This window comes from Lithobates pipiens, unplaced genomic scaffold (genome assembly GCF_037356315.1).
Source record: "Lithobates pipiens isolate NorthernLeopardFrog02 unplaced genomic scaffold, aLitPip1_a1.2 Scaffold_23, whole genome shotgun sequence".
In the NCBI taxonomy this organism is placed as follows: Eukaryota; Metazoa; Chordata; class Amphibia; order Anura; family Ranidae; genus Lithobates; species Lithobates pipiens.
The window spans coordinates 228,226,721-228,249,895 of record NW_027507785.1 but is presented as its reverse complement, the minus strand read 5'-3'; the positions used below and the strand labels follow the sequence as shown (position 1 = coordinate 228,249,895).

General features: G+C 44.5%; 1 protein-coding gene across 2 annotated transcripts in view; it reads right to left on the bottom strand.

Moving 5' to 3' along the window:
* Positions 1–23,175, bottom strand: part of ABCA4 (ATP binding cassette subfamily A member 4) — a 442,076-nt gene that overhangs the window by 35,154 nt on the left and 383,747 nt on the right. For both annotated transcript variants that reach the window (XM_077452886.1, XM_077452887.1), the window contains 3 exons: positions 22,983–23,089; positions 2,534–2,675; positions 2,279–2,413 (listed from right to left, as the gene is read on the bottom strand). In XM_077452886.1, coding sequence (XP_077309012.1) covers positions 2,279–2,413; positions 2,534–2,675; positions 22,983–23,089 — 384 coding nt within the window. The remainder of the gene's footprint in view (positions 1–2,278; positions 2,414–2,533; positions 2,676–22,982; positions 23,090–23,175) is intronic.

The window sequence follows — 23,175 nt, the reverse complement described above, 5'->3', positions numbered from 1 at the left end:
ATCCAGGGAGACTGCCATGTCCTCACCGAGGGTTATCACGGTGATGGCGGTCCGGGGCAGAGGGCCTGAAACGTTTGGGCGAGTCCTTCCGTGGGCTCCTTTGGTCCAGGGAGCGATTGAGCGATGATGACTTGGACGGGGTGTGGGGGTGCGAATCCGAGTGAAGAGAGCGTAGAAATGCCTCCGCTTCAGAAGGATCTTGAAAGGTCAGTTGGTCGCCGTTCGGAGCCTTGAGGCGCAGGACAGCCGGAAAGGCCAGGGAGAATTTGAGTTGCATTTTGAAAAGTTCCGAGCACACCTGCTGGAATGCTTTCCTCTTCTTGGAGACCTCGATGGAGTAATCAGCGAAGATTAGGACCTTGATTCCGTCTAGTTGGAGAGAGCGAGTTTGTCTGAACTTCTGCAGGATCAGGGCCTTGTCAGAGTAGTTGAGGTACTTTGCGATTATGGGTCTAGGGGATTTGCGCTCAGGTGTGGCGGGACCCATACGGTGGGCCCTCTCTACCGTGCAGGGGCCCGGGAGGCCCAGGGCTTCTGGGATGCGCACTGCGCAAAGTTCAGATAGCTCGGAGGTCTGAAGCGACTCAGGAATGCCAACGAATCGCAAGTTGCTCCGTCTGGCCCTATTTTCCAAGTCATCAAGCTTCTGCAAGATGTATTGGTTTGTCCTGTCCTGGGAGCGTTCTGTGGCTTGGGCCTGGTATAGTTCCTCCTCCATGTCTGACACGCGGTGTTCCAGGTCGTTTAGTCTGGTGTGGTGTTCGCCTATTTGGGCCTTAAGCTGTTGCATGCCTGCATTTACGGCCTTTTCCACCGATGCAGAGATCATGGGGGATAATAGAGCAGCCACGGCCTGGGCAATGCGTTCCGTAGTGGAATCCCCAGCAGGCATTGTGGGGAGAGTGCCCTGGGATGGAGGGGCTTGAGAAGCCAGCAGGGGTTGTGCAGAGAGAGGGGAGGATGGGTCACAGCTCACCTCCATGTCTGTCATGCGCTGCGAGGAGAAGGTAGCCGAGTAGGCCAAAGCCGGTGCCTCAATTTGCGGCCGCGCCGCGGTCGCGGGCGGCGCCGTATTCGCTCGCGCGACAGTTTTCTCCACAAATCTGTCCATGGCTACAGGAGGCTATGCCAGAGGTGGATCGATGGGTTCCCAGCCGCTCGGCCGAATTTATAGGCAGATTTTAGGGTCGTGCTGCGGGAGCTGAGGAGAGGAGCAGTCACTCCATGCGGCGCCGGAACCGGAAGTCAAGTCCAGGTTTCACCTATCACTGTGGGCGTATCCACGGAACAGTCTGCCGAGACCTGTATAACACCCTGCAGCTAACTCAGCTTGTTACATCAAGTGCCAAAGCAAGTGCCCATTGCAAGATTCAGTCCCAAAGCAACATTACAGACCATCCACATAGCACGGGTTGTGGGTATGGTTCCCAAGGTTCTACTAAGGTCACATTGATATATTGTTTATGTAGACAGTGAGGTTGATTGAAGAAATATTTAGAAAATAATAAAGTAGTGACACAGATATCTCAGGGAAGGAGAAGAGGTCCATCACCTACAGACACTAGCAAAAAACGGAGGACCCACAGAGTGAGGTGGGTGCGCCCCGGGGATAAATAAGTTGACTGCGTCCTGTCCGGTATGAGTAAGGTGTATTTTTACTGCCTTTTCTAGAAAGCATTATGCTGCATTTTGTGATTTTTTTTGTGTACTCTTTATATTAGTATCATGTTACAATGTAGTTGGCATTAAAACTAGAATGAGTAAAATAGCCCACATAGTAAAGACACAGTAAAAAAATATCACTAATAAAACTTACTTTCAAAGAAACAGATAAATACAAGATGTTTTATCTGGCTAAATGGTAAAGGAATTCCAGAGTCTGATAACAAGTTAAAGGGGTTGTAAAGGTAGGAAGTTTTTTTTCCTTAATACATTCTATGCATTAAGATCTAAAAAAAAATGTATGCATCTCTCCCCCCCCCCCCCCTTCCCAAACTCCCCCTTATACTTATCTAAGCCCATTCCAGGCCCGTGCCAATGAGCAGCAGCTCTCTCCACTCTCTCTCCTCACAGGGCAGATTGAAAGCAGCAGGAGGCACGGGCAGAGACACTAGGAGGCTAGTGGCAACAGTAGCAATAGTAAAGTAGGTTTGTTATAGTATGGAGAGGGGTATTTGCAGCTTCTGCTTGGTGGATGAAAGACTGTGTCCTCATAAAGCCATAAACCATTTAAAGAACTGAGATCAGACAGAAAAGAGAAGTATACAAAAATACCAACCAGCAGCACCACTGGAGGACAGCCTATCAAAGCAATCGCAGTAGACAGTTTCCGTTTGTTTCCACCACTGTAGGTTCCAGCTGCCTGGTCTGCATATTTTTTAAGGCCCAACTTTTCAATTCCCCAATCTGCAACCTATCAAAGAGAATGGAGTTTACACAGAGGGCAGGATACTTATAATGTTGGTATAATTACTATAATTAAATAATACAGTCCAAGGAGTTGCACCACTGATATACAGTACATTAATCTTACCATGTCAATTTCTTCCTCAGGAACTCCCCTAAGACGACCATACAATTGTAAGTGTTCACGTCCAGTCAACAGATGATCAATTGCATCAAACTGAGGGCAGTAACCCATGTTCTGATGTACGTCTGCAATGTTTGACAATATGCTGGAAGACAATCAATATATGATAAAACTTGGAAAATTATCGAGAAAACAGCAAACATGCAGAAATTGACCCTTCATTACAATTGAAATATGTTTAAGGGTTACAACTCCTGTCAGGTTACTTTTTTTGTTTCTGTATTTGTTTCTGTTCCAGTGGGAACTCTAAAAAATTGTATCTCCCCTTCAGTGGTGGACCGTACTGCGTCTGGCCCCCTAATCTACATGCAGACCATGGATTCCCATTTTTTTTTGAAGCATGTGATTCAAGCCAGTGATTTAGGCTTCAAAAAAGGTTTAGACATCAAAAAAGGGTGGGCTCGGGGCGCAGAGTACTGTGCCCCCGAGCCAACCTAGTTGTGTGACATTAGCAAACAAATATACTAATTTCTCCATCACTAAACAATGCATCAAAGTTGGAATGGAACAATCTCTATTACTATAATTTTACGATATAGTAATATATTACTATAATATAATTAGAGCTATCGAGTTCTCCGAAGATCTCGCACAAGTTGCACTTTACGAAAGGAACTAATGAATGACAGACTGACAGAGATTGCATTTTTATATAGGTTACTTTTTTAAATTTTGAATTTACTATCAGGTCTGGACTAGGGGGCATGTGACCTATGCCTACATATGTCCTTCATTCCCATCTTAGAGAGTTGGGAGGTTACCTGGATGATCTGAGCTCAGTATAGGAGGAACAGTTTTTGTGAGGCACACCATCCACACTGTAACTTCCATGGACACGTAACAGCTGGGATATCCAAATGCCTATATGAGCTTCCATAATAGAGGGTCCACCATTTGGGGTAAGATCACATCCTGACTTTACTGTTGGTGACATCACAAGGTGGATGACTCCTTTTTGGATTTGCTTTGCACAAGCACTTTAGATTGATGTTCATTTATCTAATTAATTGTTTTTTTCACTCAGCTCTTGTTGCTGAATGGCCTTATATGAACACTCTTTGGATTAACATGTTCATGTTATTTATTGACTTTTAACTTTTCTCATAATTTTTGATATGTTCAAGATTTCAAAACGCTAGCAATTATAAAGATTTTTGAAAACTCCCACGGCACAACTGCAAATCTAACGCTGCACACAGTTTGAGAATCACTAGTCTATTTCCTTGTACTAATTCATAACCAAGTTAAGGTATCTACACTTGTGATCCAATAAGTGCTTGCCGTAACTTTCACTCAACCAGATGTGTCAGAGAGGCTGAGGTTGTTCTTAAATTTGAGGCACAGAACAGAGAATCCAAATTACCAAGTGACTTCTTCGAGGTAGCACAACACACAACAGACATCACATTTACCAGAAACACTATGAACAGAATACTTTTAGGCTTGGAGTGATAATCATAGGATGCCATGTAGCAAATCACAGGAAGCCAATTGCAGCACCAGGGAATCATAATTTATAGAAGGCTGGAAGGTGATCTGCAGTTTACTCATGGCTACTGGTTCAACATCTAAATTAGTCATCATCCATATGAGCAAGCTCTGTCACTGGGAAAGGAGGAGTTGGAAAAATCTTTCCAAGTGAATAGAATAAGGATATAACAAAGGAGAGGAAGGGGAACCGATAGGGAAAACCACGGTACCAACCGGTATTTATCCACACACTCAGTACGAACGGGACTAATATAAATAAAAAGAAGACAAGAAAAATAAGAGAAATAAATAGAGAATAGAAAAATAGAAAATTAAATAAATAAGTAGATTATAGTAGTGCACACACAGCATTATCTAAAATTGTCAACGGCTATTTAGAAACAGAATCTGGGGCCAAATCTCAGGGCCCAAACTAGCCATTATCACTTTCTTGGAGCCAGTATTCGGCTTTACAGCTATGAAGAGATATCGCAGAAGTTCTTGTAAACTCTGATCAGCAGTTCACAGCTGCGCTGCATAGTGCTACCTTCACAGTTCCACATTAACAGTGAGTAACTGATCCATTTGTGTCATCAAACACTGCTATCTGAACCATTGTCAATTTCTCACTTTGAATTATGCTACTGTTTGGGAACGGACCATCATTTATTATGTTGTTCCAGTGAAAGTTTGGCAAGCAACAGCAGCTTTGCTCACTCATAGGTGAGTCATAGCCTATTGGATCACATAAATCTGTGGAAATGCAGCTCTGATTACCCTTCATAGCCTAGTGGACTACACATGATCTGTGGACCTGCAGACGGATTTTCTGTCCTCATCTCCTTCCCAACCTTTGGACTGAACCTGTCACACAGCCCCTCTTATTAGTCACGGACTGGTATATACTCTTTTATATATTTTTTTGAATATTGAAATGGCCGTTGCCTTCAATCCAATCAGATATAGGCTTGGTCAGGGCTGTCTTTAAGGCAGGGCAAAGGGGGCAGCTGCCCAGGGCCCTGTCATTGTTGTAGGGCCCACAGCAGCTGCCTCATACTTGCCAACTATCCCAGTTTACATTCCCTTGAAGTTTTAGTCCTGTGCTGCTACTAATGCTGCCCAGCTCTGCCCTATTGTTGTGTACAGATGACTCACCTGCAGACCTGCGTTTACATGTAAATACTGGCATTCATATGTAAATAGCAGTCACATGCATATGTAAATAGCTGAGGCCAACGGCATTGATATGTAAATAAAGGCAGCATTTATAGGTATATCATGCCCCCCTGCAGTGAGGAGATGTGCTGTAACCTATCGCACCAGTGAGCAGTATTACTGTACAGTAATCTCTAGCAGCCAATCAACAAGCAGAAATGTGCTGTAACCTCTAGCAACTAATCAGTGAGACTTAAGGAGTGCTGTAACCTCTAGCAACCAGTCAGTAAGGAGTAATGATATGCTGTAACTTCTGGCAACCAATCGCATTAGCTGCCCCTGATCTGATACAGTAAACTGATTTTAAGTCTAGCTGCTATTTAATGTATCTCTCAGAGAAGGTGGAGAGCGAAATTGCATGGGGGGGGGGCTAAGAAAATTTTTGCCCAGGGTCCAATCAATATTAAAGATGGCCCTGGGCTTGGTTGGTGATGCAGTTACCTTAATCTGTAAATACAGTACAATATTGGGGACAATAATTTATTTAGGTGGAGTCTATCATCTTGTCTTGTGTTTGTTGTTTATCCTTGTCCCCAGACCTATATGTCTATTTATAGTGTTATGCCGCGTACACACGACCAGACTTTCCAGCAGAAAAGGTCAGACGAAATTATTTATTCGTATATTCTGATTGTGTGCAGGGCTTCAGTGGACTTTTTTCTTCAAAAATTCCGATGGACCTAGAAATAGAACATGTTTTAAATCTTTCCGATGGAATCAATTCCTATTGGGAAAACCGTTCTTCTGTATGATGGTCTGATGGACCAAATACGACACAAGGGCAGCTATTGGCTACTGACTATTGAACTTCCTTTTCTAGTCCCATCGTACTTCATCTCGTTCAATGCGAACGGACTTTGATGTGATCAGGTCTGGGCAAGTCCGTTCGGTCGGAACGACCGTCAGAGTTTATTCTAACGGAAAGTCCAGTCGTGTGTACGTGGCATTAGGTGTTGAATCACTGTATTCTCTACAATTGGTCTTTTTTCAATAAATTATAATTAAATTCACCATCATGCAATTCTGGTTTTCCAGGGCTCACCTATGTGTCACTTGGTACTGTGTCATCTTTCTGACACAGTGCATATTTTTTCATTGAATAGAACAGGGGTAGGTAACCCGTGGCACGCAAAGCCTCTTTTGCCATCACTCGGCTCCCTCCCCATCAGCAGAGCAGAGCAGGGATTTTCAGAATTACCCACGCTATATTAAAAGATGGGAAACATTGTTTTATTCTCTAACTTTGCTTTTGTGATGGGGAAGAGATTGGGTGCAGTTCTGCTGGGGGGGCATCCCTGTTTCCAGGAGGAAGAGAACTGTGATTGGCCACTGCTAAAGCCAATCACAGTCCTGCTAGTCCCACCCACCTGGAGGAAGATGACTCTCTTGGTTGCCACTTGCCACTACCAATCTCAGAAAGAAGGGATAACAGTTTGTGGAATTACTGTTGAGCGTCTGGGAACTTTGTTTACATTATTTCTGAACCTTTGCATCACTTACTCCTGAACTACACTTACTACTGAACCCCTGCATTCTGTGTCCCTTTAAGCCACAGCCAGTATTTAAAACATGAAAATCACACCCAACTTTTGCTGCAATGCAGAAGCGCCGCACTTTCTCTCAGCTGCGGCGGCCAACTTATGATCCTGCACACAGTGCCACTGCTTTCAGAAAATGCCCCTGACCTGAGCTCATCATTGCGTATACATTTCAGATGCTTGTATGTGACATCAAACACATCACATGCAAGCACGTGGGCTGGATGCGAAAGGAGGATGAGTGTGCCACGACAGGTAGATGTGTCTCATTTCTGCTTCCTTTCACCACTCTGCATATCAGGCATATCATAGATGAGAAGAGGGTACAGCGGTGGGGCATATGAGCAGGGGGGACAGGAGTGGGGCAAATGAACAGGGGGGAGAGGGGTGGAAGAGATGAGAAGGGTGTTCAGCAGTGGGACAGAAGAGCAGGGGGGTACAGTGATGTGGCAGATGGGCAGGGGGGTTACAGTGGTGGGACATATGAGCAGGGGGGTTCAGTGTTGGGCCAGATGAGAAGGGGGTTACAGTGGTGGGACATATGAGCTAGGGGGTTCAGTGTTGGGGCAGATGAGAAGGGGTTCAGTGATGGGAAAGAAATACAGGGGAGTAGAGCAGTGGGGCAGATATGAAAGTAGGTGTATTGGTGAGACAGATGAGCAAGGAGTTACAGTGGTGGGGCAGAAGAGCGGGGGTACAGAGGTGAAAGATATAGTAAGGGGAGGTCTGGCGCTCCAAATGGTGTATGTCCTGGACATAAAACAATGGGTAATGGCTGTAATAGAAAAGTCTAACAGTCCATAAAGCGTGAGGTAAAGCGGTGGGGCAGATGTGAAAAGAAAGTTCATTGGTGGGACAGATGAGCAGGGGGTTACAGTGGTTGGGCAGAAGAGCAGGGGGTACAGGGGTGGGGCAGATGTACAGGGGAGTACAGTGGCGGGGCAGAGGAGAAAGGAGGTACATTGGTTTGGTAGATGAGCGGGGGATTACAGTGGTGGGGCAGAGGAGCAGGGGGTACAGAGGTGGGGCATATATGCAGAGGAGAAAGGAGGTACATCGATGGAACACATGAGCAGGGAGTTACAGTGGTGGGGCAGAAGAGCAGGAGGGACAAATTTACAGGAGGTACAGTGGTGGGGCAGATGAGAAAGGGGATTACAGTGGTGGGGCAGATGAGCAGATAAGTTCAGTGTTAGGACAGATGAAAAGATGGTTCAGCGGTGAGACAGAACATGGGGGTAAGCCAGTGGAGCAGATGTGCAGGGGTGGGGCAGATAAGCAGGGGATTACAGTGGTGGGACAGATGAGCATGGGGATACAGAGGTTGGGCAGAAGAGCAGGGGGTACATGGGTGGGGCAGATGTACAGGGGGGTACTGTGGCGGGGCAGAGGAGAAAGGAGGTACATTGGTTTCTTAGATGAGCGGGGGATTACAGTGGTGGGGCAGAGGAGCAGGGGGGTACAGAGGTGGGGCATATATGCAGAGGAGAAAGGAGGTACATCGATGGAACACATGAGCAGGGAGTTACAGTGGCGGGGCAGAAGAGCAGGTGGGACAAATGTACAGGAGGTACAGTGGTGGGGCAGATGAGAAAGGGGATTACAGTGGTGGGGCAGATGAGCAGATAAGTTCAGTGTTAGGACAGATGAAAAGATGGTTCAGCGGTGAGACAGAGCATGGGGGTACATCTGCAGTGGAGCAGATGTGCAGGGGTGGGGCAGATAAGCAGGGGATTACAGTGGTGGGACAGGTGAGCAGGGTGGTACAGTAGTGGGTCAGATGTACAGGGGGATACAGTGGTGGAACAGCGTTACAGGGAGGACAGTGATCTGAGTTGTGAAGGTGCATGAATTGGGGCTGACCTGAGGACTGGAGTTTCAGGAATTAGGGCTAATCTGAGGCGTGAGAGTACAGGATAATAATTTCTCACTACTACTCAATTAGTTTACAGCATTTACTTTATAAACAAATCCTTTTTGTGATTGAGAGTATGAAGTGGACTTTTTTTGTTATAAAATGGGCACGCACAATTTTTTCGGCACACTATACTCAAAAGGTTGCCTACCCCTGGAATAGAATAAGGAATGTTATTCTATTGCCAACTAAAAAAAAAATACGGTTTTGTCTGAATTTGGGTATCCGAGAAAAATGAAGTTCAATAGCCTATAGCTCTTCTGCTTGATTCCGAGCATGCGTAGACTTTTGTGCGTTGGAATTGTGTACACACAATCGGAATTTCCGACAACTCTTGTTGGAAAATTTGAGAACCTGCTCTTAAACATTTGCGGAAATTCCGACAACAAATGTTCTATGGAGCATACACACAGTCTGACTTTTCGACAACAAGCTCACATCCAACATTTGTTGTCAGAAAATCCTATTGTGTGTACAGGGCATTTGTGTGCCTGATCTTTTATACTTGTGGGTTTCTAGAGTTTTTAAGATTACATAAGGCCAAATAAAGACAAATGCACAATTAATCTAGAGCTGCAATGATTTACTGTATCTTGTTTATGCCATTAAATCTATTAATATGTATTACTTATCATACTGATTTCATTACGACACATTTTAATGATGCATCAGTAGGAAGCATGCAGTCCAAAACAACATGTACATTTACTGGCAAAAGCCAAAGCACTCCATCGGGGTTCTCTAATACCATATCATTAACTTGCAGACACCCTCCTAGACAATAACACTGCAGATAAGCAGCAATGTGGGTACTGGCTGGCATCAGCTCTGCCCTGGGTCACCAAATTTCCATGAGCTGAACACGTGGCAAATGCTATTTTGCACAGTCTAGATATGAAAAACATGTTTTCAAATTGACCTGCCAGATTGGATGTAAATGCTTTACAAAAACAAATTAATTTTGCTGATGCTGTTTAGTTTAACTACACAAATAAATGTGCGTGTTGACTTTCTGCATCCTGTCAGAGCATGTCCCCAGTACAAGATGCTGCCTCTGGGCAGAGGGGGAGGAAGGGGCATTCATCTGTGGTATATGGCATTTTTCAAGTTTTAGAGCTAGAAATCAAATAAATTAGTAACAAGAATAACATTACTAAAACTGCCTGTAATAAATTGTTTTCCTGCTTAGATTTTTGTTTTAATTGCTATCTTGGCATAACAAATCTGAGTTATACTGTATAAGGTTTTGAATAATATAATTATGAAACAAATGTCTGAGATCGGTGCTGATGATGAATGTAGTTACTTCCTATGTGTGTGTATATGTGTGTGTGGCGCTACCTCCATAGGGGTCACTGCCTGATGTTTGTCCCTGGTTTTTGCCCTGACCTTGCAAGCTTTCTGACCATTCTGACACTCTAGGTTCAGACATATTTTAACAACAGATAACCATGAAGCAAGAGTAGACCATAGAAAGTAATTGGACAAGTATAAACAGTCTCATTCAAAGCATAGAAGCAGTATATACTAAATACAATCGCATCATTCAATAAGCGATGTTTAGCATGTTTAAACAGTTATGTGTAACTAGATACAACCACCTCAATGCAACACTGGTTGAAAGAGAGGGAAGAGAGATTTAGTAGTCTATCAGGTCCCTCTAGGCCACCAATGCCCCAAAAAGTGTGCGCAGGTATATGCATATATAAGTAAGATACCCTTATGGCTGTAATGAGGGCCTTTAGGAGACAAATGTTTCCTCAACTAGAGAAATTGCAGTTGAGAGTCCTTGTGTTTCAATATTGTGGTAACAATTGACTTTGTAGGCCAATATGGTTAAAGAGCTGAACAATTGTGCTGCTTACAGTAAAGGTTTCTCAGTGGCTGAGGTGTAAAGTTGTCTGAATGCAGTGTCTCTAATGCTGCGTACACACGGTCGGACTTTCCAGCGGAGGTCCCCCGGACTTTCCGAACGAGCAGCCTTGCCCACACACGAACTGACTTTTCTGGCGGACAATCCACTGGACTTTTGGCGGAGGTCCGCCGGACTTTCCAAATGAACGGACTAGCCCACACACGGACTAAAGTCCGTTAATTTTGAACGGGACTTCAGGTACGATGGGACTAGCGAAGGAAGTCAATGTCGCCGCCTCCATCTGTGAGATTGACTCCTCGTGAGCCCCGTCACCTGGTATGGGTTTTAAGGGTAACCCCTATGCCGAAAAACGGCGTGGGGGTATCCCCAAAGTCCATACCAGACCCTTATCCGAGCACGCAGTCAGGCCAGTCAGTAAAGGGGGTGGGGATGAGAGAGCCCCACCCCCCTCCTAAACCATACCAGGCCGCGTGTCCTCAACAGGGGGGGGTGCTTTGGGGAAGGGGGCGCCCTGCAGGCCCCCACCCCAAAGCACCTTGTCCCCATGTTGATGAGTTGTTGACTCCTGACAACCCTGGCCGTTGGTTATCTGGGTCTGTGGGCAGGGGGCTTATCAGAATCCAGGAGCCCCCTTTAATAAGGGGCCCTCAGATCCTGGCCCCCCACCCTATGTGAATGAGTATGGGGTACATCGTACCCCTACCAATTCACCTGGGGGAAAAAGTGTCACTAAAAAACACACAACACTGGTTTTTAAAGTAGTTTATTAGGCAGCTCCGGGGGTCTTCTCCGCTGCTCTTTTGCGGCGGAAGAGAGCTGTCGATGACGGAGGTACATAAACTGACCATTGTGTCAGGGCTCAGCAGCCATGATAAACTGTGGTCAGTTTACAGGGAGGAGCGCAGAACCAATCAGGTTTTTTTTTAGGTTTAAAAACACTTTACTTGAACAAGATGAAGTTAGAAGTCGATTGGGTACCATGCATAGCTGCACCATATTTTGCACTTTCAAATTTTAGTAAATCAATCCCACTTAGTCAATCATGAAACCATAAATGTTTCTGCATGTATGTTTTTTGCTCCAATGCAAACAAAGTGGTGGGCAAACAGTGGTGTCCTTTTGTTCTTAAGCTTTATGACCTACCTTACCACATGCAGCAAGGCCCCTCATGTTAAACTCTACATTATATACAGGCCTAGAGGAGCTTGTCTTATTTCCACTCCTCAGTCTACCTGCTGTTCTGCTATTGAAACTAATTTCTGCTTTATTTGCCTCTTCTCTTTGGGCACCTTAGTCCAATACTATATGGTTTGTACCCATCACCATACCTAGACTTGTTCTCCTTTTTCACCTAATAATTACTTTGCTCACCTAATCACTTTAAGAACCAGTTCACACTCCAATTCACCTTATTGCATGAACATTTGGTGCAGGCTGCATTTTTTTGCAGTGTAGCACAGGTACATTTGGGAGAGATTTAGAATGAATGCCACCGCAGCTTACCACCACACACATGGTTCATTACCACAAAAAGATGGTGTGAAGTTTGAGCAAGCTCGAAAATGGTTCTAACCGCTTTCTTTGTTCATGGCCTGTTCAATATTGTCCTCAGGTCTGAAAGTAGGCGAAAATCCAAAATGTTGTGTCTTCACTGAAATAAATGGGAATTCTTCTGATGGGGACACTTTTTTCTGTGGTAATGTCTAGGAAAAGAATTCTCCTCCTTTAAGAGATCTACTCTGACTTCCTGTTGTGTCTTGAGACAGGAAGTGAAGGAAAATCTCTTAAAAGGTAACAGACCACAGAAATAAACTGACAGGGGTTTTGACTATTCCATAGGCTATCCAAACCTAAAAAAATTATAAGATATACTTTAAATACTTTAAATTTAATAAATATGATCCAGGATTTCACATTTTTTTTCACAATGTATAGACCAATGGCACTGAATTATAAATGTGTTAACTGAAATAGATGTTAAGGGGCATCAAAGCAAGATATAAATTGCTATTTCTTGATCATACATCATGGGACACAGGAGCTTCATTACATAGTGGGTTATATAGGCACCTCTGGTGATTGGACACTGGTTAACCCCAATTAAGGAGAATTCCTCCCCTATATAACCCCTCCCAAATAGGAGGCACCTCAGTTTTTTCGCCAGTTTCTATGGTGGTTGGTCACGTAAAACATGTGATCTGTGCAGGTCTCTGCAGGGGCCTAAGGGCTACAACAAACTGGATCCATATCTCGGGCCGATATTTGACTCCCAAGATGGTATGGTACCCGGGCCTCGTCAGCCGAAGAAACTAGGTTTGGCCTGTAAGTCCTCTCCTATTGGAAGACTGGGCTCTGGGAAAACCAGACTTGGTGTACTGTTTACACAGAGTGCACGAAAGTTTCTGGCAGAGTCTTTTACATGGTCCAGGTAGGAGGCTCTTCCGAGAAAGAGCCCCAGATAAACCTGAAGGTTGGCTAACACTGCCCGCCGTGATGGGTGAAGGCTGGAATTTTTCTGTTTCAGCAATTACTGCGGTGAGGACAGGTAAGGGAATTTAATCCTATATATATAATTATATGATGGATTTCTTCATTTTGAGTAGTTGCATGTCTTATCTGGTTTCCACCACTAGAGGGAGTAAGAGCAGCCTGATGCATACTTACATGCCTTTCAGTACACACGCTCAGTGAAGCCTGGTTCTCCAGCTGTCTCACGTCTCCACTGCAGTCCCTGCCACAACAAGGTAACACAGGGGTCCCACGTAGTCTGGGGGTCCCACGCAGCCCCGGTGGAGTTCTCCCCCCCCCCCCCGGATCCCGCGGTCCTCGTGCACGTGCACGCGCGCCGGGCGCGTTCCCGGCCTAATGGAGGAGGGGGGAGTGTGGTTGTGAGCCATGCACGTCAGTGTGCATGGCGCTGTACTGCGCAGGCACCAGGCGGCAGATTTAAAAAGCCCAGAGCATCAGGGGGCTGTAAGTGGAGACACAGGAGCTGTGGGCAGTAAGCATCCGTGGGGATTGGATCCAGGCAAACCTTAGACACCTACTCAGCATCAGGTTGTGGAGTTTAAGCTTATATATTTATTGTGAGACTTTAAGCACAACAGTGATTGCACTTGTACTAGTACCTCTGCTTTGTAGCATAGGACTATGTCTCCTCATAAGAGGGTCTCAGGGGGAGGTAACAAAGGCACTGGTAAATCACCACCTAGGTCCAGGGGTTCTAAAAGTGCCTGTAAGTTATCATCCCCCCTTGCAAGACTGGAGCCAGCCTCTCAGGACGAGTCAGTGCCCCTGTCAGGTTTTGCAGCCTCTCCTAATGTCCCAGCCCCGGTTTATGTCACTGAAGACTCCCTTAGGGCTGCATTGGAGGGTTTTGAAGGGAGATTCATGAATTTTATTTCTGCTTCCCTGAAAGATAGCAGGAAAAGGGGTAGACCCCCTCCCTCTGCTGAAATTCCTCTCTCAGATGATTCTGCTGACAATGAGGAGAGATCCCTGTCTTGGGACAGGGATCATGAGCAGTCGGAGGAATCAGAGGAAGAGGAGAGAGTCCCCTCCTCCCAGGCACTCAGAAAACAGGTGCAGTATTATACTGAATTGGTGCGTACCACATTCAGAATGCCTGCTGCTGAAGTCGATACGTCCTCTGTTTCTTCCCTGGGAGTCAGGAAAGCCCCACAGACTGCCTATTCCTTTCCAATTCATCCCTTAATGGATGAATTGTTGTATGAGGATTGGGGACATCCTGATAAACTGTTTGCTCCTCCTAAAAGATTTTCTATGCATTATCCTCTGGAGGAGAGTTTCACCAAGAAGTGAAGGGTCCTATCTGTTGATGCGGCTACTTCTTGTGTGAATAAAAACCTGACTTGTCCCTTGGATAATGCGCAGGTATTTAAAGATCCAACTGATAAGAAGCTGGAAACCTTAATAAAAGCCTCCTTTTCCATGACTAGAGCTGTAGTGCAACCTACAGTCGCAGCCGTGGGGTTGTGCCAGTTCCTCAAGGAACAGGTTAAGTAGATGCTTGGGCTCCTTCCCAGCGAGGAAGTAGAGAAGTATGCAGAAATGCCTCATATTCTGTGTTTCATGATTGATGCGATTTTGGATTCTGTCCAACAAGCATCACGTTTGTCCCTCATGTTGGTACACATGCGAAGTGCCCTATGCTAAAGAATTGGGCAGGTGAGCTGTCATGCAAGAAGCATTTTATTGGGTTTCCGTTTAAAGGGGAACATTTGTTTGGAGAAGAATTAGACAAATTCATCCAAAAAATTTCAGGAGGTAAATCTACTCTCCTTCCAGGTGTGCTCTCTCTCCCGGAGCATCAAGCTCTAAGCAGTGGCGACGGCCTTCTCAACCCTCCTCTACAGGAAAGGCTCAGGGCCGGGCCCAGGGGCAGAAAAAGACTTGGGGGCGGAAGCCTGCCAAGCAGAGCCCAAAAGCTTCCTTGTGAAGGGGCGTCCCCACTCGGCCGAGTGGGGGGAAGGCTCCTGCAGTTTGCAGGAGCCTGGTGGGAAGAGATCCAGGACAAGTGGATGATCTCTTCGGTATCTCTGGGCTACAGGCTAGAGTTTCAGGAGATTCCACCTTCTCGTTTTCTAAAGGTCAAGGATCCCCAGGGATCCAGTAAAGCAAAAACCGCTATTTCTGACCTTAGATCACTTACTATCACAGGGGGTGTTAGTAGAAGTGGACCCAAAAGAACAGGGTTCAGGGTTTTACTCGAATCTCTTCACCGTTCCGAAGCCAAATGGAAGTGTCAGATCTATCCTAGATCTGAAGGATCTGAACCGGTTTTTACGCATCCGGTCATTCCGAATGCAGTCAATCCGTACTGTGGTCGCCTCCCTGCAAGGGGGAGAGTTTATGGCATCAATAGACATCAAAGATGCATTTCTCCATGTGCCAATTTTTCCCGCACACCAAAGATTTCTAAGGTTCGCGGTAGAGCGGCACCATTTTCAATTTGTGGCCTTGCCGTTCGGGCTTGCTACGGCCTCTCGAGTCTTCACAAAGATTCTGGACCCTCTTGGCAAACCTAAGAGCTCAGGGTATAGCCGTCATGGCTTATCTAGACGATTTGCTTCTCATGGAGAAAACAGTAGCGTTCCTGAACCACAGCGTTACCAGAACGCTAGAACACCTGAAACGCCTAGGTTGGATTATAAAGCTAGAAAAGTTGTCCCTACAGCCTGCCACCAGGTTGGAATACCTGGGTATGATCATCGACACCGCTCAGGGCAAGGTCTTTCTTTCAAGGCCAAAAGCCTTGGCTATAGGGGGTCTGGTGCGCCTAATTCTGGGCAGGAGATCTTCCCCCATTCAATTGTGCATGAGACTGTTAGGGAAAATGGTCGCCTCCTTCGAGGCCGTCCCATTTGCCCAGTTCCACTCAAGGCCTCTGCAAAGATGCATCCTTGCGGCTTGGAACAGGAAGCCCCAATCCTTGGATCTTCCTATGCGTCTTTCCCCAGGGACACTCAAGAGTCTCGTCTGGTGGTTACAAACAAGAATTTGCTGAAGGGCAAAACTTTTCTTCCTCTTCCATGGAAGATTATCACGACAGATGCCAGGATGACCATGACAGGCTGGGGAGCAGTGTTGGAGGAGACGTGCTCGCAGGGGAAATGGTCTGCGATCGAGAGGCGAGCGAGAGGCTATTGCCCATAAATGTCTTGGAGATCCGGGCAGTTTATATGGCTCTCATAAAGTGGTCTTAAAGACTACGAGGTCTCCCTGTTCGGTTTCAGTCCGACAATGCCCCAGCAGTGGCCTATATCAATCACCAGAGCGGTACCAGGAGTTTGGTTGCGCAAAAAGGTGAATCGCATACTTGTCTGGGCAGAAAAGCATTTTCCGTGTCTTTCTGCTGTCTTCATTCCAGGAGTGGAAAATTGGCAGGCGGATTTTCTGAGCCGCCAGCAGTTGTGCCCAGGAGAATGGGCTTTGCACCCCGACATGTTTCGGAACATATGTCACAGGTGGGGTACTCCAGACTTAGATCTGTTTGCATCCAGGTTCAACAGGAAACTGGACAATTTTGTGTCAAAGACAAGAGATGCACTTGCTCAGGGGTCAGATGCTCTGACAGTTCCCTGGGATCAGTACAATCTGATCTATGCCTTCCCCCCGAGTCCGCTTCTGTCGCGGTTCCTGGGAAGAGTCAAGAGGGAGACAAAATCGATCCTTTTAGGGGCCCCGGCTTGACCCAGGCGACCGTGGTACACAGAGATCATGAAGTTGGCAGTAGGCAGGCCATGGATCCTCCCTCTCCGGCCAGATGTTCTCTCACAGGGTCCGATTTACCATCCTGCTTTACACAGTCTGAATTTGACGGTTTAGCTGCTGAGACCCACATTCTGAGAGACCGTGGCCTTTCGGGGCCAGTCCTTTCTACTCTGGTCAATGCCAGAAAGCCGGCCTCCAGGCTTATTTATTACAAAATCTGGAGGGCATATGTTTCCTGGTGTGAACTCAGGAAATGGCATCCTAGAAAGTATGTCATTAGCAGGATCTTGGCCTTTCTCCAGTCAGGCCTAGAAATGAATTTGGCCATAAGCACTATCAAGGTGCAGATTTCGGCCCTGTCAGTGTTTTTTCAGAAGCCACTTGCATCGCATTCCCTGGTGCAGGCTTTCATCCAGTGGGCCATGCGGATAAGACCGCCAGTCAAACCTCTGGTATGCCCATGGGATCTGAATTTGGTTCTCTCGGCTTTGCAAGGGCAACCACTTGAGCCTTTGCATCTGGCTTCATTAGTTCTCCTGACTAAAAAATTGTTTTTCTTGGTAGCCATATCCACGGCTAGAAGAGTATCAGAGCTAGCAGCTCTTTCCAGCAAAGAGCTGTATCTAATTATTCATAAGGACCGGGTGGTCATGCGTCCCAACAGGTCCTTTCAACCTAAGGTGGTTTCGGGATTCCATTTGATTCAAGACGTAATCCTACCATCCTTTTTTCCGGAGCCACAGTCCGCAGAAGAAGAATCTTTGCACACTTTGGATGTGGTGAGGGCAATCAGTATATATCTTCAAGCAACTGCTCGGATAAGGAAAACTGATTGCTTGTTTATTTTGCCGGAAGGCCCTAGGAAGGGCCAGGCGGCGTCAAAATCCACTCTCTCAAGGTGGATTAGACAGATTATTTCTCAGGCCTATAGTGTTAAAGGGAAAATCCCTCCTTTTCCAGTGAAAGCGCACTCTACTAGGGCTGTAAGTGCTTCTTGGGCAGTGCATCACCAGGCCTCCCTGGCTCAGATCTGTAAGGCTGCAACTTGGTCATCAGTCCACACATTCACCAGATTCTATCCAGTGGATGTCAGAGGGCAAGAGGATATCGCCTTCGGGCGCAGTGTACTGCAGGCTGCAGTTTAGGTCTTCCGGTTCCTGGCAGTCTATAATTATGATCTGTGTCTCCCTCCCCTCAATCTGAGCATTGCTTTGGGACATCCCACTATGTAATGAAGCTCCTGTGTCCCGTGATGTATGATCAAGAAAATTGGATTTTTATATACAGCTTACCTGTAAAATCCTTTTCTTGAGAGTACATCACGGGACACAGGGCTCCCGCCCCTCTTGGGTTAACGTGGTTTCTTATTGCTTTGCTACAAAACTGAGGTGCCTCCCATTTGGGAGGGGTTATATAGGGGAAGACTCCTCCTTAATTGGGGTTAACCAGTGTCCAATCACCAGAGGTGCCTATATAACCCACTATGTAATGAAGCTCCTGTGTCCCGTGATGTAGTCTCAAGAAAAGGATTTTACAGGTAAGCTGTATATAAAAATCCAATTTTTTTTATGAGAGCAGAAATTTGTTAAATGTATTGGTGAGTTGCAAATCACTCCTGAACTACTGAGATGACCAATATTTATTCATGGAGAAAACCAGTGTCAAAATGGCATCATGACTAGAGCCTGCACTGGAGAACGGTGTATGGGCGAGTCCCAAGTAGCTGGTTGGAGAAAGAGCTGTATTAGCACCTGCTCATTCAGTCTGTTTCATTTAGCACTGATATACATTAAAGTGTTACTAAACCCCCTAAACAGTAAAATCAGTCTGTATATGCAGTAATGTTATACTCACTGTGGAACCTAATGAGTTAATCATCCACATTGTGAAAAAAGGCTGTTTGATCCTGTCTTCTCTGATCCACCCCTTCTTTCACTCTACCCTATCCATCTCCTCATTTTGGTGCATGTTGCTATAGAGTTTTTTTTGTTTTTCTTGGGATGGGTCATGTGATCAGCACAGGGCCAATCAGCACTGTCCAGATAGAGGGTCCTGCAGACTCATTGGACAGTCAGAGTAGAATAAAACTCCTCCTACAAGCTTTAACCAGACACTGATTGAAGTCACAAGACTGCTATATACTGCTGATGAGAAAAGGTATTTAGCAGTTTATATTTAATAAAATAATTGTATTTCCATGTTCTCTGTACTGTGGGAGACCAGATATAGTGAATGCAGAGTCCTGGGTTTAGTAACACTTTAAATGTAGACTGATCTTTTATATTACATTTTATAATTCTTGCATAAATGAATTTAACATGTGATACAATTTTTCTGAAACTCTAAAAATGCTGAAACTTCATAAGGAGTTGCAGAAGAGGAAGGAGACATGTCTTCCTCTGCTACATTCGGCTGTATGCATGCTCTAAATAGCAGATGGAATTACAACCTATACAGAACAAAGTAATAAAACGCCATAACAAAAGTAATGCAGAGCAGACTGCCTGCTGGCTGTGGACGAAAAGTATGAAATACATATATACAATATTTTAGATTTATCTGAAAGGACAAAATGAAAGTATTGCAGCTCTAACCATCATAAATAAGCTACAGTATAAAACACTATACATTCTTTTTAAATATGTCAGGTTTCTTATTTATTGTAACAGCACAAATTAAGGCCTATGTTAAATATTTTCATTTTATCCTTATACACTGGGCTTACTTGCAAATGTAGACTATGTCTGCTTATTGTAACTTTTGTAACATTTCTTAACACTGTTAACTAAATTAAATAAAACAATCAAATTCAATGAAAATTGGTAACATTTGCATGAACAGAAAAGCTGAGATGCTGCAAGTGGCAATGAATTAAAATTAGTTTTTGTCATGTATTTCATGTTTTCTTTTCTCTACCATGTTTCAATCATATTTTCTTTGACAGAGAGCATCTCATACATGGCTATATTTTAAGGAAACTACTAGAGAAAACATTTTCTAATATTATTCTAACACTGTATGGAGATCATACATGTAATGATAGTATTCAGTACAATAATTTTTTGCATTCACATGCCTTCATTTATATTTTGCACTAACCTTACATGCAGACCAAGCTGTCCAGTACAAATGACAGTGAAAGAAATTGGAACAAACCACAACACTGCCAAGGATATGTGAGCATTTGCACTACCAGTTTTTTGTAATGGGAAAATTTAAAATGTAGGTCCAATTTGGGCAAAATGATAAAAACAGCAATCCCCAGTAAAAAAAAACAACTCTAACTGCAATATTCACCTTTGCCCGATGCTATCCTGTGCAGACTCAACTGCTCAGTGATCTAATGCTGCTCCTATAGATGGTTGAATGATGCCCAGTGTCATTCAACCCACATCCTGTGAGATGTAGGCTTGCGCTGTCCAGCATTCAAGATCTACCCACAGCCACAAGAAGAATAGGGATGAAGACCTATGGTGAAGTCACCTTTAGAAAATAATATTTACAGTTTTTTTTAAAGGGGCAGAAGTGCTGCAAATGGGGGAAGAGGAGCAAATAGGGAAGAGGAGGCTGTAGACCACCACTGGGCTTTAAACTATGGCAATCTTAGGTAACTGTTGCAGTAGGCTTGGCAGTATTTTAGTTTGTTTCAATCTGGTTGTTGTGTCTTTTGTGGCCATAGTGGACTTGCTCCACATGTAAATATGAGAAAAAAGGCATGTGAAAAAAATTATATGGTAAATACTACTAGAACATATATATATATATATATATATCAACCTAATGCAGTTATCAGAATGCAATACTGGTCCTTTAGGAAAAAAAAAAAAAAAACTACAACAATGTTAGCTGGATGCTTTTTACACTTTTATTATCGAAAGGCATTTCAGAGAGCAAATGTCTTCCTTGCCTGGTTGATGTTCCCCCCTGGAATAATAAGTGAGAAGGCAGCAAAGTGCAAATCAATGAAGGTGCTTTGAGATTTAACATTTACAGCAGTTCTAATTCTTGGCTTAGCACAAGTCTTTTTTTTTCTTAAAGTTATTGCTTCATTTCCGGTAAACTGTAATATCAATAAAATACCCTAATAATAAAAAAAAATGCAAGCATGACAGAAATCGAGTGAGGTTGTCTAAGGATAATAAAATTAGGTTGCTTTGTCTGTTTTCTGGCTATTTCACTTCATTTTATTTACTATTTTCAACATTTTGTGTCACCCAAATTCTGTATTCACACCTTCATAACATCATCTTTATGAGAAGCATTACGCTGGGCATATGTATAATTCTCAAACATTCCATGTTTATTATTTTCAGTATTCAATCTTCAAAGGTAGGAGAATCAGACAAAACCCAGCGGAAAGCTATTTACTTTCATACCACAAAAAGCAATCTCGCAATAGCCAATACCTGGTCATGGTTCAGATCATTGGAGTTCACATACCCTAACACCTCCTGCCAAAAAGGGTAAAGTTTAGGACATCTCCAAAACAGATGCATAAAGGAACCAGGGGACTGAGCACATCTTCTACATTGAGAATTATTCCTACTACATACTTTGTGCAAAAGTTCAGGGATGCGATAGACCCTATACAGAATGAAAAGTTGGGTTACCCTGTGGATTGGTGACAGTGAAAGCAGCTGTACATTCTGCAATACTTGATCCCGTATATCTCCTAAAGTTACATCCATATCCATCTCCTATCTATGCCCACAAGCAGTAGGAAATTTAGAAAGAAATTTAAAAAACAACCATCTATACCAGGGTTCTCAAACTGGTGGCCCTCCAGCTGTTGCAAAACTACAAGTCCCATGAGGCATTGCAAGGCTGACAGTTACAAGCATGGCTCCCACAGCCAGAGGTAGTTTCGCAGAGCTGGAGGGCCGCCAGTTTGAGACCCCTGGTCTATACAGTATTTCACAAAATTGAGCACACCCCTCACATTTTTGTAAATATTTTATTACATCTTTTAATGTGACAACACTGAAAAAATGACACTTTGCTACAATGTAAAGTAGTGAGTAGGGGTGCAACGGATCAAAAAACTCACGGATCGGATCGTTCCTCGGATCAGAGTCACGAATTGGATCATTTTTCGGATCAGTAAATAATTGAATTTGCAAAAATCTGTGAAAATTCCACCACCATATAGTCCCCACTGTAATATCCACAATCTCCCCACTGTAATATTCACGTCATCTCCCTCTCTGTAATATTGGCTGAGCATGGCTGGGTATTGCCGAGTATGGCTGGGTATTACTGGGTATGGTTGGGTATGGCAGAGTATTGGCTGGGTATTGCACAGTATTGGCTGGGTATTGCAGAGTATTGGCAGGGTATGGCAGAGTATTGTCAGGGTATGGCAGAGTATTGGCAGGGTATGGCAGAGTATTGGCAGGGTATGGCACGGTATTGCAGAGTATGGCATGGTATTGCAGAGTATGGCACGGTATGGCACGGTATTGCAAAGTATTGGCAGGGTATTGCAGAGTATTGCAGAGTATTGGCAGGGTATGGCAGAGTATTGGCAGGGTATGGCAGGGTATTGCAGAGTATTGGCAGGGTATGGCAGAGTATTGGCAGGGTATGGCAGGGTATTGCAGAGTATTGGCAGGGTATTGCAGAGTATTGGCAGGGTATGGCAGAGTATTGCAAAGTATTGGCAGGGTATTGGCACGGTATTGCAGAGCATTGGCAGGGTATTCTCCCTCTCCCCCCAAAAAAAAAGATCTGACAGATGTTAAGGGTTCAGATTATACCTTTTAAGCAGGGTTCACATTCCCTTACAAGTCTATGGAAAGGCAAAATCCACTTGAAGCTGGTCAAATGCAACTCAGGAGGTGGTCAACTGCAGGTTGAATTTACAATTTAATAAATTCTGGATGATTTAAGAAACAATCAAAACCAAAGTCCAAAGCCCATTGACAATGGCTCTCGTGTGGCAGAACGTTTTGGTTTCTGCCTTAAAATGTGTAGGAAACGTACAAACTATGCATTCAATTATTAACAATTCTTTACTCTTTATTGCCCTAATATTTTGATGTCCAATTTCCATTTTGCAGAGGTTGCAGTACTCAACCCGTAAGGTTTTTGGTCCTGGATTCACTCAGTCTAAACAGCCCCAAATTACCCACTTATTCCATGTACCTGTATCCAGCAACAGTTGCATCTCCTGATGTCACATCAATATCTCCAGTGAGCATCTTGAATGTGGTGGTCTTTCCGGCTCCATTTACTCCCAGCAGCCCGAAACACTAGGTGGAACATATGTACTGTTAATTTATGCCCAAATCACCAAAAAAAGAAAAACACCCTTTCAAACAAAATAAAAGCCAAACTT